General features: G+C 41.9%; 1 protein-coding gene across 3 annotated transcripts in view; it reads right to left on the bottom strand.

Moving 5' to 3' along the window:
- TMEM132B (transmembrane protein 132B) overlaps positions 1–13253 on the bottom strand; it is a 169336-nt gene that overhangs the window by 50864 nt on the left and 105219 nt on the right. For all 3 annotated transcript variants that reach the window (XM_072350868.1, XM_072350866.1, XM_072350867.1), the window contains exon 4: positions 9138–9324. In XM_072350868.1, the coding sequence (XP_072206969.1) occupies positions 9138–9324 (187 nt within the window). The remainder of the gene's footprint in view (positions 1–9137; positions 9325–13253) is intronic.

The raw sequence follows: 13253 nt of genomic DNA, 5'->3' as shown, positions 1-13253 counted from the left end.
AATTTCAGCATCTCTGAGATTTCTTCTCTGTTTTACGAATGATGCCGTTTTGATGAGGGCTGTAGTTCAAATTACTGGCCAATCCACTGCAGCCCAAGACTGGAATGCTGCATTAATTGGCAGTAAAACCAAAATGAGCACTCTGGAAAAAGTAATTGATGAGCCAAATTATTGGGTAATTGTAAAGGAACAAGAGGAGTCTCGTTTTAGGCAGACAACATAAAAGCTTTGGAGCTCCCTTCAGCACATTGTGGTTCCTGCTTTTGGGTCTGTTCATGGTCTCTGCTGCTCCCAACACTCAGCACAGGTTGGCTTGTGCCTTCTCTCTTGCACTTGCTCGGCCAAAGGCTCCCCATGCCCCTGTCCCCAACAGCCTGCCCAAGGGCCCAGCCATCCCACCGACAGCTCTCACTGAGCTCCCACCAGCAAATCCTCATAAAGGCAGAAGCAGCAAACCTGAAGGAATGGAGGCAAACAGCCTTCTGGAGGCAGCACAGCCATAGCAGCTCAGCAACAGAGCACCTCTTAGCATTCTCCTCTGTGCAGTTATTATTGGAACCACTTACTTCTAACAAGAATTTAGTGCCTATGCATCCTTGGAGAGGATTTTCTAAGAATAGCAACTCTGCAGATGGAACAGGGAGACCTGAGATCGCGCTGGCTGCAAGAATACCTGGATGTCCTCCTACCCTTCGTGCAAGGAGGACATGGCAATGCTTCCAAACACAGTTTTATTTAGAAACACCTCACCCGAGCCCCTATTGCTCTTTGTCAATCAAGTCTGAACTGCCGTTCCTTTTCACAGATGCAGGTGTGCAGTGCAGACTTCATTTGACCAAACACAGAATCTCCAGACCGGCACACCTTTAATAAGGAAGCAGGGCAGACAAAAGAACAGACAAGCAGTCCATGCAGCCTCATAGAATCACCAAGGTTGGAAAAAACCTACAAGATCATCCAGTCCAACCATCTGCCTCTCACCTATAGTTCTCACTAAACCACATCATGAAACAAAGGCACTTGGGACATACTCAAAGCCATCTTGCTGGGCTGGGAGGCCTTTGTTTCATGGGGTAATCAGTGCTCTTCCTAAGTGCAAACAGCCAGCAATATGTGGTCAATCACTGCAATCACAAAAGAGTGATTTCCAAGATTAGTGGCAAACAGGACCTTTAGGACTTGATTCTGAGCAGCTTGCAACAGGATCTCTAAAGCGCTTGGCATCAGCATGCCCTGCACAGTCATTAAGGTTTTGGACCACGGTTGTAACAAGTATCAGCAAATGTATCTAATTTTATGAAAGAAAATTATTGGTTCACAGTGGAATAACACGATGCTTTTACCCAAGCAGGCATCAAACACGAGTATGAAATCCCGCACATAATCTCTAGCTGTTGTCATTCAATGTTTATCATCCAACGCAGTTGAATACAATCCTTATCATTGATGGATGTGGCACACAATAGCTGTTTTCTTGAGTGTTTCATAAATATTAATACTATTCACAGAGCTTCTTAACATTTGTCATGTCGCATCGCTTTCATAGAAGCAGTCAAGATGCCATTATTTTGGTCCCACCAATAGCAAACTCTTTTTTTGGTCTCTTTCATTTTTTGCTCTAAGGACTAAATGGCAGAATATGTTGAACTGAGCAGAAGGAAAGAACAAGGGACAATGGATGGCACTGAGCAATTCCAAGAATGAGTTTAGATGCCCAGAATGAGAATGAAAGGGAAAAAATTGTGATATTCTTTGGAAAATACAGTTCAGCCAAAACTGAAACACTTCACAAAACAGAGGAGAATTGGCTGGAATTTCATTTTTGGAAGAAAACCAACAAAGAAGTTTGATGTTATTAAAACTCTCCTACTCTACCACATTCAGAATGGGGTGTTTTCACTTAAGGAAAACACTTTTCCCACCCCCTCCTCTAAGTCAAATATTTGCACATTATTTAATCGAGTTTAATCAAGCAGCTGAGTGCTGCAAGGAAAGATGGTTTCTCTCTGTTAAACAATTTTGATTAATCCAAAATAGCTTCTCTGAATGTTCCTTCCCAAACGAGGCTGAAATTGCCTGGCTCTGAACAAGGCCCATTTGGGCACCCTTCATGATATATGCTTTCCCCACACACTCCTTTCAGCGCAGTCAAAGCCTGGGTCCAACTTAATCCCATCTTTGCATTTCGGTTGCTGTGTTTCAAGGAATCCTTTTGAATTGAATCTTTCTCCATAAAGTTCACCCTGCACTTGTCAGAACATCCGTACAAAACAAAGCCACTTAATTCCCTACAACAATTAATTTGATGGCGGTAATAATTGCAGAAGATCCTATCTCTGCTGCAGAGACATAGAATGCTCACTGTGGGCATGAGAAATAGAACAATACAAATGAATTTCTGGGTGTTTTTTTTTTTCCTCTCCACTGTACTTAATTTGCTTTGAGTTGAACATCCTTCCTTTGTGGGGTTTTAGGGACGCCCAAGGCTTCGGTCCCGCTCCCATTAATCAGTGTTAAAATACACTTTGAAATCTGTGATCTGAGATTCTCAGAATCTGATTTTAGAAGGAAAAAAGAAATATAACCTTGACAGTCCTTGATATTTCCAGAATGAAGACTAACTTCCTGCTGAATATACTTTTTCCCTTGCAGTGGTGACACAATCATGTTCCCATGGTTCACGTACAACAGAGACACAATGCATCATCTTAAAGGGAACTGGAAAGCCAAAGGTCAGAATGATTCCAGGTAAGACATACACATTAAGTGCAATGGATAAACACACATGGGATTCCGTGCACATCAATCCATTTTAACCAGCCTTTAAAATATATATAAATCATCTGGGTTTGCCAGAAATGACTGATCCTAGTCTGAAACTTTTGCCACTCCAGCACTGGGCATTCTGGGGTTTTATAACCGACCCCAGAGAAGGGCACAGGAGCTGTCATGACTCAAAGTCCTCCCAGGCTGCATTTGCCTTCCGATGGCTCATTGCTACTTGGCAGCCAAAGCGAGATGTACATTAAAAAAAAAATGAAATAAATCACCCTGCATTCCTGCTTTTCCTAAAACAAATAAGCAAAGTGTTGCACTCAGCATTTCCCTTTCAGCCTGAGTTATAGAAATGGGCATCTTTGAGGACCATTTTTCCTGGGTGTTCCTGTCAGCACGTTTGCTAGCAGCAACTGGAGATGCTATTATTCAGGCTCCCATTTAAAAGAAACCTTACTAGAGTATATACAGCCATCTGTGGTTCTAAGTGATTCACAACATTAGTCAACCATTAGTCAACCACGAGCTTACATTTTTGGGGAGTAAATGAGATTTCTGAAGACACAGATTAAATACTTTTAACATATACAGAAATGTTTCAGGCAGAGGGGCTGCGAGAACCAGTGAAATATTGATTGCTGCCTTTGAAAAACACTTTAGAATAATGACAGACAGGGAATTACAATCCTATTACTATACCAGAAAGGCTCTGTAGCACGTATATCTAAAGCACTAGCGACACCAGTCACAGACCAAACCATCATTTTCCTAGATAAGACAAGCACACTAGAGATTCATCTGTTATTAAACCCATTGTTCCTCAAGCCTTCACCCTCACAAAGAAAAAAAAAACAACCCAAGAAACAGTTGTATACATCTCTTCAGTACTTTGTGCTTTACATTGACTAAGTTCCTGGTTGCCTAGAAACTCTGTAAAAGAAGTGGAGTTTTCTTTTCCTCTGTTTTTGCCCCAACTGTTAGTTAGATAACAATCCAATCACATTTATTTGTGACAGAAACTTTCATGACTGGCTGAGGACTCGTGAAGTCTGCTCCTTGTATCCCAGGAGCCAGGCTCCGCCAATGGCCTCGTTATTAGGACTCTTCTATAACCCTGAGAATCCCAGCCCACATCTGGTTAGATCGATGGAGGTGACTAAGGACTGCATCCCAGTCGGACAGACTGCATTTAACTGTGCCATCAGTGTCTGTAATTAGCAGGACGTACACTTCACAAGACATCACCCAATCCACAGTTCACACCTGACTTCAGTGCCGTACCATTTGCTTTAAAAACAAACCCCACAGTGTTTATATTTAATAACTGTGATACCAAAATACCGATCCTGATACACACTAACAACAACAAAGACCATCCAAAGTGGTTCAGTTATAATTTTCCACCCCCAGTCTCTATTCTGCTGGGCACAATGAAAGTGGATAGCTCTTATACTTTTGGGGACTTCAGCTCCACGTGTCAATCTGCACGCCAGATGTTGGAAGAATCAATTACCTAAGGTCGCAATTGTCAAAAAGAAAACAAATAAGCCTCAAAGGAGCAGAGCAGCTGACATTCTCATCTGGCAGTGCATCATTGAACAGCCATACTGATCCTCAAAGGTTTTTAGGGACCTCTTAGCACCATGCAGCAGTACCCGAGCTGGAAGGCAGCACACAGCCAGCCCAGGCAGCACTCCATCCCATTCCCTTCCTATGGGCCACACTTCCCAGCAGTTCTTTCCTCTTGAAAGCCTACAGTAAAACATTAAGACAAAACTCAGCCTTCCTCCTGCTCTCATCTAAATAAACTTCCTGGAGTCAAATACTGCAGCTCCTAAGTAAGCTTCAAATTAAGGGAGCAATCCCCCCATCCATACATTTTTACCTGAATTAAATTGGCTTAAATAGTTATGGGCAGCGTTAGATGATAAAGCAGCATTTACATTCTTCAGAGCCACTCATCTGTGCTGTCATTACTTCTTGACAGAATTAATCCTTCCTCTTTCCTAAACGAAAACGTTTTTAGGGATATTAAGCAGTCTTATTGTGAGATTTTTTCCCTAAGTGTTTTAAAAAGTACCTTTAGGGGTATGAAAAGTGACTCACACATCATACAGGAGTAGGTAAAACTGAGCAAGACTGACTTCATTTCCATGTAATTTTCCATTCTTATCAAGCTTCGCTTATTCAGGTCTGATTAATTAATGCCTGCAAAGTGTTCTGAAAGTATATAATGCTACATAAATACTAAATAATAACAGTGCACTTAAAGTAAAAATAATTTGTTAATTTGCATAGAGTTTTAGGAATTAGCATTTACTTTCCCTATGTCTATCTGCTCCCTTTCAGCTATCAGAAAATGTGCAGGACAAGGTGGAATTATGTATTTTATGTCAGACAATCCACAGCAAAAGAATTCAGAATTACTCGTGATGTTGAATTTAGAGAGGAACACAGATACATCCTGTTTGCATTCATTTTCAAAGCCAAATTCCCTCTCAGCAAGAACCAAGCTGCACTGCTTCTGGGATTCAAATAATTAGAATTATTCCAATTTCAGAGGTTGCTACAGCTTGGAGCTATGTGTTCTCTCGGTGTGTTGTCCAAAGACCTTAGAATTTCACTGTCTGAGAAAGGCATTTCCCTACATCTTTATATCTGGGCATCTTACACCTGTATTTTTTTATGCTTCTGCTGCTTTATGAGAGCAGAACTAAGCACATATCCAATTAGGAAATCCTATCAGTAAGACTTCCTTGCTCAGAAGGAGGTGAATTTTCCAGTCTAGCTCTATCTACAAGACCTTCCAGGAACAGTAGACAGGCTATAAGTATCAGCACTTCCAGGACACGCACCATCCTTTAGTTCATAACACAAACAGGAGGTACGATAGGTATGGAAGACCCTGAGTCCCCTTTGATCATATCAGCATAAGTCAACGAAGTGTGAATACCAGACAAAATAAACAATCTGTTTCTAAAATGGTGTAAAAACGCACACAGCAATGCCATCTGGGATCAGCTCCTAAGCGGGGCTGGAAGCAGTGCCAGCAGTACAGCGAGTGCTTCACACTTGGAATTGCTTTTGAACCGGTGCTCATCACCTGCTAAGAGGTAATAAGGCCACGTATGGACAATTTGTTTCAGAGGTGCCATTTACCCTCTTACATCCTTTCATGTCTCAAAACAATCCTCACATAAAACCCAATGGTTTTTTCCCACCGGGCTTTGGTTGGTTCCTCTCCCACAGCAGCCTCAGCAGCTGTGGATGATGGAAATGACAGCATAGCATAACAAAAGCCTTCCCCACCACCGTCCTTTAGTAAGGCCTGAAACTTCTCAGCAGGTTTCTGATTTACAGGAGGAGCTAAAAATCAACTCCACAAAGAAAGCTGGTCCTTCCTGCAGCACTGGGGTTATCACAGCTGTCACCCAAACCCGAACCTGAGGCAGCAAGTCGGCTGCGTGCAATTGTCATCACCCTTTTGGCATTTCTCTTGTCTTTGCTGTGTCAGCCAGCAATGGTCTGCATTCCCACTGCATCCTGCCCATGTGCTTCCCTACTGTGCACAGCACCTACGCTGCCCACACAGAGGCAGAGAGATGACTTTTAGAAAGCAAACCCTGAACCACTGGACTATGCCATTTCCATCTGTCTGTCATTCCCCTAGAAATCCCAGCAGCTTGGCCCCGTGCAGCTGTGGAAATGGGGGGGGTTTCAATTAGAAGAAGCTTAAGGACCTGGGGAGAAGCGTCCAATGATGCAGAAAAAGGACTCTTTTCCAGTATGAAATTTGTTTCGTTTTCTCTCATTAGTGCTAATGTTTTATTTATCTACATGTTATGAATGCACCGAATTTGGCAACAAATAAGTTAAGAGATTTATTAGATGGAGGATCATCCAAATGAAAATGGACAGTCTGGGGCAATTCCCAAGAGTCTGCAATTCTATTGTAGTCCTCCTCTTCCAACTAAAATGGAAATAAAACGTCCCAGCTTATTTACACGTTATCGTATAGAGAGAACAAAGCGTAGAGCAGTTGGTAGACCAGTATCTCACCTGGAGACCCTCCCTGACCATGCCATCTTCTGTGCATCTCAGAACAGTGCCTATTAATGTGCTTCTGAATCGACTCCAAAGGATTAGCCAGAAATAAGCTGCAATATCAATTCATTACAGCAAGATTGTCTGCTAATAAGGAGCTATTTTTTTGCTAGACAATGTGCAAAAATCAGCTGTGTCTTCACTCAGAAGCCCCAAAGCAAAAAGAAAAATAAAAGACAAAAGCAACAACAACCAAAAAATGCCTTTCAAGCTTGCTACAAAATGTAAATGTTAAGAACATCAGATTTTATGTTAAGGGCTTCATAAACCCACTAAAGCAAGAAATCAGCTCTTTTCATCAGGCTATTATTCAAATGTTACTGTGCAGTCTGCCACATCTTTATCTACCAAAAAAAAAACAACCCCAAAAAACAGGCTGCTAATGAGGAAAATATCCCCACTGCTGCTTCCAGAGCCACCACAATGCAATGACAGAGTAAGTCATCTGCAGCTCTTTCTGTTTTCTATTGCTTGTTTAAGAAAGTAGCACAGAAAACAAACTTGTGATCAACTGCAGCAACAAAACAGATGCTCCAAGCGGTATATGGATGTGGATGTCTCCACATTAAAAGGCCCAAAGCAGCCTACAGAGGCACACACATATCTTGGAACGAAGGAATCACAGAACATCCTGAGTTGGAAGGGACACACAAGCACCACCCAAACCCAAACCCTATGTCTGAGAGCACCATCCAAACACTCCTTGAGCTCCTTTTGTCCCTGACAGGGCAACACAGTGCCAGAACCTGCACAAGTCAGAGACAATTAAATGGAGCAGCACTGCTAACTGGCAATAGTAAGGGGAGGAAATGCAAATACAAGCTGCTGCTCCTGCCACTGATGCCATCAGTTCTTCTATCAGCCTAAGGCCAAGCCAGCCAAGGATGGTCACATGCAGCGACAAGTAATAGCCCACATGAGACCCTCAATTAAGGCGCAAGGTCATAAATTCATAAAAGCTTTTTGCTCTGCTCCACAGTTATCTTATAATGACGAATTTTGTGAGATTAGCTCCACTTCAAATTCAGGTTTCTCCTCAGATTTTGACCAAGGACACTTAGAGATAGCTTAAAGCAGCTGCCATAACTGCAAAGAGATGAAGTGCAGCACTGGCCAAACTCTAGCACAGAAAGAAGCAAAGCTCTGATCCAGCGTTGACAATGAGTTTTGGGGTTGGATCTGCTTTTCCTTTATACCCACAGTGCTCTCTCCACATGGCATAAAACCTGTGCTATCCATTTGGAACCAGCAATGCTATGTGCAAGTCAGTTCACGCACTACGTTGTTTTTATTTTATATCTGATTCATCACTGCTACTTGATAACATTCCATCCACACAATTAGAGGTTTGTTTCATCTCCTCTAGTCATGCTTACTGTTTACTAGAAGAAAATTCCCTACTGACTTTTCCACACATCATTTCTCCTCTATCGCTTGCTGTCAGTAAGCGCAGCCTTTGGCAGTACGAACTGGAAATAAGATTTATGTAGGGCCTTGTTTACCTTTACAAGTATCTTTCCTTGTTTTTGACCGACTAGGAGAAGCCAGCGGCCATGCAGAGGAAAATACCAACATTCCTCAGTTAATTCGTAGAACAGAGAGAAAAGCAACCCAGAAAAGGGACAGTATGGAGAAAACAATTCACTCATCAACGATGCTTAGCTCAAATTTGCAGAGATATGGCTGTTATTCTAGTATGTATGCACCTTAAACCCTGCCTGGAAAACACGTCCAGCACTTAAAGCCTTCAGAAAGTGTTTTGTCCTTTTCCTGTAACTCCAAGCAGGCCTTTTGTTAAATGGACACTTTGCAGCTCACTGGTCTGCATGGTTCTCAGGGGAAAAGTAAAGCAGAAACCAGTCCAGTTGTTTGGTTTACCAATGAAGTTTCTCCTCACTTGCATGATAATTTATTTCATTGAAAACGTCCCAGCTAATTGCAACATTTACCCTTAGAGCACACGCACGGCAGTCACATTAATACACCAGAAGACAATGGCTCCAAAGGAGCTATTACCATGTACCAGGCCAATAATCCACAAACACTAAAGGATTTACACAAAAGACTCAAATGGTTTCCTAGGAGCCATTATGGCATATCAGGTAAATAAAATATTATTGAAAAGTATTTTTTGCATTTAAATCATTTGCAGCAGGTGCACGGGAAGTAACACATAATAAAAGCGGTTCGCGTTCCCCTGAATACTAACGAGAATCAGCGGAAACGTTTAGCAGAAAGAAGCAGCAGCAGGTTCTTACCATGGCAAGAGGAACGATTCCAGCAAACAACGTTCGGCTGACAAAGATCTCAGAGACCACCAGTTCGCTCAGAGAATCGTCTCGAGGGTATTCCACCTGCCAGGTGATTTGCTGAGCCCCCGCCAGGCTGCTGGTGTTGTCGATCTCAAAGTCCATCTGCAGGATCTCATAGGAGGTGATGTTTGCTCTGGAAAAGAGAACAAATTCATCTGTAGAAGAAATATCACTAAGATGTTACTGGCAAAATACATTCTGACTTCTCTTTTCAACAGGATATTTACCATTAAATTTAACATGCAGACTTGAAGACGGAAGCCTAAATTAGGCTATAAACCAGGCAATAGCCATCCTTTATAGACAACATCTTCTAGTTTCCTGACATAGAGGCATCCCTCCCTTTAAACTCAAGCGTTCATTCCATGCAATCATGAAGAGCATATAGAATAAGCCCCAAACCCTGGGAACTGCACGGTATGGCTGTTGCTGTATTACTCAATATCACATTCTTATAATGCTGCTGCAAATATTAATGCTCCAAAACAACAGAACTGACCAGACACTTTGGTGTGCCCCTTCCCATAACAGTGATTCAAGAGCTGTGCTCACAGAGAGCTGCCTGTATGCTGCTACAAAGAACAGACACTTAAACATTCTTTTCCTCTTCCCAACCGCACAGAGGCAAGAAACTGTTTTTGCCATATGTTTTTGAAGGCACATTGTAAAGGGAAAAAATCTGAGCAGGAATTATTGATTTTCATGTTTTCTTTCTGACAAGAAACAACGAAAACATATGCTTCAATGCCTGGAGGATAAATATTTTCCATGCTGACAGAAGATAATATCCACCTTCAGGCAAAACTAGAAGCATCTTTGGGTGGCCAACCAGGCAGCCAGCAAAAACTCTTTAAGAGAAATATTACTGCACGTTTCTATGGATGTAATTAAGGCTGTTCTGTTAAAAAGTGCAACCACTGTGGGCACTACGATGGCGCACTCAACTTCATGGTTTTCCACTTATCACTTCTGGCAGTTTGCTTTATCTACATTACCTAAAATGAATTTGCTCGCAATGCAGAAATAAAACCTCGAGATGAGCTTTACATTCACTACGGATGTGGTTATTAGCCCTGTTTAGTACGTCTGGATCTGCAGTTTAGGTTCAATCTGTTCAAGCCAATACTTGCCACTCACAAACACCCACAAGCAGCTTCCAATTCTGAACAAAACTACTGGCGGAGGGTTTTGCTTTGGATTCACCAGTGAAATAATGTCCAAACACTGTCAGGTCAGCCTGTACTGATCAATCAAATCTGTCTGTCCCACTGATGGGCCTTTGCTCTCTCTGTCAAGCATTCAAGTTTTCCTTTCCTTGTTTTTCTTTACACACTCCCAATGTAACCATAATAGAGATTTTATATTTTTATGGCACACCAGGACTCAGATCCCTATGAGAAGAACACGTGTGTCTTGCCTATATAAGCAAGCTGAAGCAATGCCTGGGAGTAAATGACTGCTGCCCCTACAAATACACAGAGGCCTTCACTGCATCCTTAGCACATCAAGGAGCCTTCACTGGAGTGCTACACCAGACAAAAGATTCATTTAAAGACAGAGATGACCATGCACTGCTAGGTTGGAAATGAGCAGTGACACAACAGAAACTTTCCTCAGATCCAACTGATAGTTTGTGCACACTAAAGCAGAGCTGACTTCCCAGACAGGTGGTGGTCCTGCTTTCAAGGAGAATCCTTATCGTTGCCTGTAAAAACAGCAGGGCTCACCAAATGCTTTCTGGTTTTGTCTCATTAGCAAGCCATGCGATGTGAAATAGTAATAATAAGTAAGGGTCCATTTCTCATCTGGAGTTTTGCTGGAATTATTGTATCCAGCCAGCTTTTACTCATAGAATTTCTCTACCGATTGTGCAGCTTTAGCAAACAAGTGCTCAACTTTCTGCCCCCCTTTGTTCACCAGCAGGTTTTCAGTTACCTCCTGAACAGCAGGTCAATGGATTTTCTCAGAGCTATGGGCTCTTTTTTTTCCTCCTCAGGACAAAGACTCAGTTTCATGCAATGCCAAGCGTGACAGTATCTGGGTCACAGAGTACCTCTATGGACTAACCCACCCGCTTTGTTCTGAGCCTCTTCCTGGGTTACAGCTGGAACAAAACCATGAGAAAACCTGAGAAGTTTTCTCAGAGTAGAGCTTTTCTGCTCACTGCTGCATCTCCTGCAGAGGCTTCTTTCCTAGCAAGAGGATTGGTACCATATTCACACTTCTTGCAATTTATTATCCATCCTCTATAATACCGTGTGGGAGACCTCTGCCTTTTCCAGTGAAATTGAATGAGGTTGCCAAAGTGAAAACACAATTATATTCAATCATAAGCGAGACCTTAAAGGTTAGCATTTACTTCTATCAGCTCCATCAGCTGATAACTCCACATCACAATACCTGCATCTCCATTTCTCTCCTTGATATGCAGTACTGCACCCCTTTATCAAAGGAGACATCCCACCCTGCCATGGCCAGTCCTCATCTTTTCCTTGGTGTGACTTTCAGCAGGTGACCAATGCTGGTCTTTGTGGTCACTGTCAACGTGAAAGAGTTTGGTGGAGACAAAGCACTACGAGTGGGAAAACCCACCAACAGAGGAGATGATGACTGTAACTCACGCTGTTATCAGTCGTTAAATCCCACAAAACCATATTTTATCCTTTATCCTATTTCAGCTTTTTCTTAAGACTTATTCCATTTGTCTCTTAAGTACGTCTGCTCTATTGGGAAGAGCCTGATGGAATCTAAGACTATAAATCACTTCCCCTTTCTAAATCTTTCTTCTCTTTTTAGTTTAATACTTCTGTTGCCCAGAGAAGTCTTTCCTTGGTTTAGAAGGATTTTGCCAAACCTCAGTTTGAGTTTAGAGGAGCAATAAAAAATAAAAAGTCAAAATTACTTTTATAAAAAAAGATTATTTCCTGCAAGCACAAGGAAAAGACCTTATAATTTTAGGCAGCTGGCATGGTTGCTAATAAGTCCATTTCTATGGAAATGAGTTCATAACTATTAATTTTGCCTGCTCCTGATCTATTCTTGATGAGCCTTTCAAATTTAGAAAAGCGCTTCATGATTCTCTCAATTTGGTAATTACTAACTGCCTTTGATGAATCCAGCCCAGTATTTCAGACATGAGACATTCATTAGACATTTTTCTTTCTGGTGAGAGGAGAAAAAGAAACCATGGCCTTGGATTTATTTCCTCTCTCGAACTCCGGCAAGTAGACCTTCTTCCTATCGCAGTTTATAATGCTGTTGTGTACTTTCACAACACCACCTTTGGTGCTGGAAGAACCCCCCACAAAGCCCTGACATTTGGGCTCAATTTCCTGATGTCACGCATCACGCACACCTCACCAGGCTGAAACTGAAGCATTTCCTCTGGATGTTAAGCCAGAAAGCAGCATGCACCCACACACAGCCTGTTTCTTCTCCATCAACAGCGCTCTCCCAGCAGAACAAAGCACAGGCTGCACAAAGAACTACAGCAGTAAGACTTGGGTTTCAAGTGCTCCTAAGCACCTCTGAGAAGTCCTCCATCCCTGCATTCAGGTGCTTTTTAGAGATTCACGCCATTCTTGGAGGGCTATCTGTTACCTCCTCACATATATTCTAATGGATTCTCTTCCTGAATCTGCTCGTATGTGCAAAGAGTAAGAAATATATATTAAATATGAACCTAGGGAAAAAAAAAAATAAAAGCCATATTTTGCTTCTTACCATTTATTATCTTATTAGGAATTCATATGGAATGGCATAGGCTCATCTTACAAAATGACAGATTACTGTGAATGTCCGCTGTAGCATTAATATTAGTGATTTCTGTAAGGACTACAAAATCACCTGGCATTGAATAAGTGAAGAATTCAACTTAGTCCTCACTTTTGTCAAAGCAAAACATGGGATAACTGAATTAAGTACCATAAGGATGCATGGTGATTGATGTTGTGGTGGCAGTGGCAATCTAAATAGTTAGTAGTTACCAGAAATAAACAAACAACTATTATTAGCTATAAAGATTTGAAGAGCCTTATCTGCATAATTTCAGAGAGAAGGAAA

Source organism: Excalfactoria chinensis, chromosome 16, assembly GCF_039878825.1.
Source record: "Excalfactoria chinensis isolate bCotChi1 chromosome 16, bCotChi1.hap2, whole genome shotgun sequence".
In the NCBI taxonomy this organism is placed as follows: Eukaryota; Metazoa; Chordata; class Aves; order Galliformes; family Phasianidae; genus Excalfactoria; species Excalfactoria chinensis.
The sequence above is the reverse complement of the archived record's forward strand: the minus strand, read 5'-3'. Positions and strand labels throughout refer to the sequence as shown.